The sequence below is a fragment of the Octodon degus genome, unplaced genomic scaffold, assembly GCF_000260255.1.
Source record: "Octodon degus isolate 3935 unplaced genomic scaffold, OctDeg1.0 scaffold00168, whole genome shotgun sequence".
NCBI lineage: Eukaryota > Metazoa > Chordata > Mammalia > Rodentia > Octodontidae > Octodon > Octodon degus.
Window position 1 is genome coordinate 3,113,375 of NW_004524744.1, and position 6,000 is coordinate 3,119,374.

A 6,000-nucleotide genomic window follows, 5' to 3' on the forward strand; every position below is an offset into this window, starting at 1 on the left:
TCCAAATGTAGAGGACTATAGAGAGATGAGAAAATACTGCTTCAATGAATAAATTTTGTAAAAGAATTAATAAGTAGAAAATAATTACATTATTGGAGACTGTTCTGCAATATACAAAGCATCTTTCTATGCATTGTCTTATTATCTTCACGGTAACTTTCTAGAAAAGGGAAGAACTCAATCACTCATTCAGATGTTATGTCTGGATTTTAAGACAGAAAAACTACATACTAAATAGATGATTTGCTACAAAGTCTCCAAACCATTACGTGGCGAAACCGAAACTTATCCTGGCTTTGTCAGTAATTTTCTCCCACCAACCCCAAACTAATTCAACATGCCACAAATACTGAAATTCATTAAAACTGAAAGCATTTCTATTTGGAAAGAGAAAGAATACTAAGTATGTATAAGTGGCAAGTAGCATTATTAAAATTACTTCTGAAATCTTGTAAGTCCTTTCAAAGCAAGATAATATTAACTTTATGTAAGCATACTTCTCTGATGATTAAAATAATGTATGTAATAATGTATTGCCCTACCTCCAGATAATAATAGTTAATAATAATAAATGTTTTATATCCTGAATATTGATGCGCTAACAATCTGGCCTACAATCTTTACATTATGAACTTCAACAAATCTTGTAAAAATCTTATCAGGTAGGTATTAACTAGCATCATTACAGAAGCAGGAAAAATGGCAACATAAAGAAGTTAAGCAACTTGTCCTTAACCATTTGTAAAGCAAACATCTTGGAAAGGCAGGATTCATACTCAGGTACACTTGGTCTAGTCACTTTTAAGTGCAGCATTATAACGTCTCTTGAAGAAAACACCTCTTTCCCACTCATTTCAGCACCCCCACTGGATTCAACTACCAAAAGAAAAAGGCTTTGGAAATAGATTTCCATGCCTGTCTACGCAATACCAATCTGGGATACTTCATCCTCGAAGTGCTGGAGGACCCATATGCAAAGTGCCTAGCAGAGAACCTGGCACAATGTATGTAGCTGTCAATTACAGAGCCTTTTATGTGTCTGACATTATGCTAAATGCTTTTCTACATATATACGCATGCCATAAATATGAAAATTGTTCTTTTTTTCTTGATATGTTGGATCCAAACCTGTTTCTTTGGAAATTAAGCTGGGCAGTGGAGAGCATTTCTTTTCATAAGATAGTAGGCAGAGAAAACTGCTGCACACAAGATGCAAGGAATCAGTATTGCTCTGATACTTAAACAGCATCATGGGCACAGGAGAAATTAAAGCTGCCAAGTATTAACGTTAAGTTTGGAGTCCTCACCTGGACTTACCACCTGCACAGAAATTTCTTCTCCAGGGCAAAGAAAACTTAGCAAAGAAATGAGAAGAGTCTATTTTTTTCCTCTAAGTTGTCAGTGAATCATAAATTATTTTCTTGAGCGCCTTTAATATATTATGCAAATTCATTTTACATTGACTTTCATCAAAAAACCCCTGTATTCACATGTAACTTTTCAGAAATCCACATATAATACAAAACAAAGCAGATTAATCTCCTTTTCTAAAACTACAGATTTGAGAATTTGATTTCAAAATAATATTAACTTACTCATTTCTTCAATAGAAATTTATTGAGCAAAACCTGACATACTTTCTGTATACATACTTTTTATGAAGGTATAAAAATGAAATGAACTTCTGGCTATGTATTGCATAATCTAGGAAAAAAATCTGATCCCAGGGAGATAAGTCATTCTTAAAAACAGGCCATGAATATCTTCCCAAATATGAGGAAATTACACAGAAATGATCACCAGAAATACTATGTATGGAACTAACTCCAGAAAGGACACATCTCTTAAAAGCATTAAGGAGATTGTATATTGTCACGTTTCTTTATAAATATATGTGTGTTTGCTTTATAAAGTTGAATATATCCGGTATCATGGGACCTTGACTCAGAGAAAGACCAGAATACCAGGATGTCGGCTGAATCTAATAAATTCTCCAAATAGATGCATTACACTTCTCCTACCAAATCATCCCTCAAACTCCTATTTAATTAACATATTATATCTAAACAAAAAAAATTTAGTCTACTTAGAGTAATAGAGAAGAGGAAAGCCTAGAGGTAGCTAAGTCAGAGGTAAGTAAGGCACGGCCCTAAACTTCCTTGTTCATTCGCCAGGGATGTGAATGATGACTGATTTTCAGCTTATATACCCCTTTTCAATTCTTACCTCTTTTCCCTTCTATGAGTACAGAGAACTGAATTGTCTGGCATTCGCTTGACTCCACTGAGAGTCCTGATTACCCCCTGAAAACATGAATCAAGCCTTTAAGATTCATCTCTCCTAAAAGCCTGCAGTGAAAAGATAATGCACTAACCTGTCTCCAGTTAATGGTAAAATAATGGACGCTTGAGAAGAAAACACAATGAATGATAATCTCATTTCAGGGCTGCAAAATAAGAAAAGAGGCAGTTAAAATAATTTTTAGAGATATATTGATACAACACAGACATACAGCTAGAGAGTCTCACTTAAAATTGGTCTCACTAAATGTTCCAGGCTTCCTCTCAATGAAACTCCATAAGTAGATACACTAACTGTGCAACGTTATTGTAAAAGTCATTTCGGATTTAGTCAATGCTTCTCCGGTACTCAAATGTTCCTCCATGATGCACAAGGACTTGCATTTAAAAGAGACTAACTGGAAAGTCAAATTCTAAGCAGATAAAAAAACTATTTCATAGTTTTTAAAACACTTCCTGGCCTTACTGTTTTCCATCCTCCCCTTAAAGGACACCAGTCCCTTCTGCATGAAAACCACTGACCATGCTGAGGGCTGGAAAACAGCCAGTCAACCTAACAACCAAAACTACGATGAGAATCCATACCCAATTCATCCTGAAGTAAGGATGTTTAAAAAGTGTCATGAAAACATGAAAGAAACTAAATTACTTTTTGATCAAGTATTTCCCATTCCCCAGTTTCAAACAACATATTTTCCGTCTGCAATAACCACCCATTCAGCTACATCTTTCAGACTTTGGGCGCTAATCTCCCCAAGTGGTTTTTTCTCTTGGGCATTCTGTGCAACTATTACCAAGATCTGAAACCAATATAGGAAATGAAGGCCTACAAAATACAGTTCCCTCCAGTCATCAACCCTTATTCAAATCCTACAATACGTATTTAACTACTAATTCAGCAACTAAACTTGAGCCCGGGAACTAGATATATGATAGAGTTCTAACTTGCCAAGCACACCAAGTGAATAAGCATCTCACTTCTTCAAATGTTACACTGAAATGATCCATTGCTTTAGATCAAAACTACATGACACTTGCTGTACACTGTAGGATTAAATCAGACAATTTATAAACAACTGTCTGTTCTGCTTTGACACTTAAGGATATAGGGTCTTGTTTATTTTTCTTTCCTAGACAGTTTTACATCAGACCCTGTCCAGAAATGAGAGTGCAGTACTTGGCTTCTTAAGCAGGGCCTGATGATTGAACACGGACAGGCATACATTTTTATAGGGATAACTTTACTGCTGCCAATAACTGAAAGCAAGGATTGCCTAGGCCTCTACAGATTGTTTGAAGTTACTTGCAACATGACTTTCAAAATGTTTTGATCATCCAAGCCTGTTTTACAGAAAACATTTGGGCTAACAAGACTGAAAGAAGCAATATTTAATGATACAGTTCCTATTCATGTCCTTTCCATTATCTTGATAAGCTCCCATTTATTTGCCCATGGCAATTTTGTCTTTGAGAAAGAAAAGCCACAAAAAAAAAAAAAAAAAAAAATCCAGTTTCCTGGGATTATTTTTAAATAGGAGATGTCACCAATTTCTAGTTACCTCTAAATAAGACAGTAAGCTGGATTTCATAGCAGTAATGCTTTTTATAGGACAGGAAACCAGTCTTTCTTAGTGAAGCTCACTGCATATATAGAACAGTTAAATTTTAAAACAGCCACACACCCACACATTGTGTAAACACAAGTCATTTCTTAAAACACACACACACAAGTGCTTTTCTTGGGTCTGGTTATTAACACATGTTCATTTGAAGTTTTCTAACACTTTTTTTCCTTGAAATGAAGACTTCTAGAAGCTAAGCATCATGTGGAATGGAAAATATATTATGGATACTATTAGGGTAAAATTTGTTTTTAATGTGATAAATTATGAGAAAGCATAACTGAAAGTCAAAACAGATGAAAATTTGCAAAGGAAAAGACATTTGGAATAGTATTTGAAGATGCTTCCTCAATGTGAGCCAAGTTTCTGGAATCCAGATGAAAGAAACCCTCAGGGGCCCAGCAGCTGTCCTGACAACATCTCCTGCTTGCGTGCTATCCACCTGGAGGTCTTAACGTGCAACATTTCAGTGCGCTTCTCTCCTGCAAAAGGTTTCGGACAAGGGAAGCCCTCCCTGCAGTCTGCACCCTTCCCACTGCCAAGAAAAGTAAAGTGGGGGAAAATACCTCACAAATCTCTCCGTAAGTTGCTTGACAAAATTGAATATTTCAATCCAGTTATTTATCACACTTCCGGATCTGAAAAACGAGATAGAACTCATCAGAGAAAAACGGAAGACGGGGCTGATGTACAAACATTTCTGCAGGACCGCAAAGATGGGGAACTCCTGCAGTCCCTGGAACTTCGGTGCCCCAGTTCAAGACGTCAGCGCATCCTTGGGGGGTCTGTGCCTGTGAACAGGCTGGAATAGGAGCCAGTTTTTTCAAAATAAACACGTCAGCTTTCTCTCTCTCAGGAAATGCAAACCACATTGGGTCTGTCAAAGCTCTTCCTGACTCCAGGCAAAGTTCTGCGATCAGGACCCTATCAGACAGGACATGGGGTAAGGACCTAAGAACCGAGGGACCGGGGAGGAGTCCCACTCTAGAGTCCCTGGGGAAAACAATACTTCCCGGGGGGCAGCACAGATCACTGACCTGCGGCAGTGAACACTCCACTCCTCCCGGGCCAAGTGGCCGCGGACCGCTCCCGACCTCATCCTAGCTCCAGGGCACACAGACCCACTACCCGGGCTCCCACAGACAGCGCGGCGGGGCGCCAGCGCCGAGTCCGCAGCCCCCGCCTGGCCTCGCGTCCCCCAGCCCGTGGTCTCCGCCGCAGGACCCGCACCTCCCTCCGCACTCACTTGTCCAGCACAAAGTAGAGATCGAAGGCTCTGCGACACGAGGGCTGCTCCTGGGCTGTCAGCAGCGCCCCGGGGCCGCTCAGCGCCAGCAGCCACAGGCCTGGCAGCAGCCAGCCCATCGCGCCGGGACCGCGGCCGGCCAGCCTGGACCGCCAGCGGCTGAGAGACCTGGATCCGCGGACGCGGCCCCAGACGAGGAGGGGAGGCGGGGACGGCGGAGGCCCGGGAAGACAAAGGGAGTCTCGGCCGCCGAGCCGCCGCGGGGCTCCGGCTCCGGGCCTGCCGCCCGCCCGGGCTGAGCGTCCTCCGCTCCGGCTGCAGCCGGCTCCCTGCGCTCCGAAACTTTTCCCGAGCTTCCAGCAGCGCAGGCCGGCCTCTGAGAGAGGAGGTTGGGTGCCGCAGGACTCAGGGCCCCGACGCCGGGCAGAGGCCCCGCAGCGCCGGCCGGTCCGCCCTCGGTGTCAGTGCGCCCACGAGCTGGCGGGTGGTCTGTCCAAGCCCCGGGCTCGTGCCGAGCTGCAGTGGACCGACGCTTGCCAGACTTCGGAAGGGGGAGAGGAGTTAGAAAAACAAAAGTCCTCCAGAAACTAAACACTCCCACATATCCTGCAGGCCTGGCCTCCTCTCCTCCTCCCAGCTGTGCTGGAAGAGCCTTTGGCGCTGCTGCGGAGCCCCAGGGAGGGACGCACCCTCGCCCCACCCCACACGCGCGGGCTCCTGAGTGGAGCCCTGGGACTTCCTTTTTTTTTCTCCCCCCACACTAAGAAACCCATTTTCCCCCGGTACAAGGAAGGAAGGAAGGAAGGAAGGAAGGAAGGAAGGAAGGAAGGAA

General features: G+C 42.7%; 1 protein-coding gene across 3 annotated transcripts in view; it reads right to left on the minus strand.

The window, feature by feature from the left end:
* The window catches only part of Antxr2 (anthrax toxin receptor 2), a 149,804-nt gene that overhangs the window by 143,346 nt on the left and 458 nt on the right, over nucleotides 1–6,000 (minus strand). The window contains exons 1-3 of one of the 3 annotated variants that reach the window (XM_012517357.2): nucleotides 5,169–5,624; nucleotides 4,489–4,560; nucleotides 2,375–2,446 (exon numbers count right to left, since the gene is read on the minus strand). In XM_012517357.2, the coding sequence (XP_012372811.1) occupies nucleotides 2,375–2,446; nucleotides 4,489–4,560; nucleotides 5,169–5,287 (263 nt within the window). In that variant the 5' untranslated portion in view covers nucleotides 5,288–5,624. Of the gene's footprint in view, nucleotides 1–2,374; nucleotides 2,449–4,488; nucleotides 4,561–5,168; nucleotides 5,625–6,000 lie in introns of those variants that run through there. The other 2 variants (XM_023703292.1, XM_023703293.1) reach the window with 2 other exon arrangements.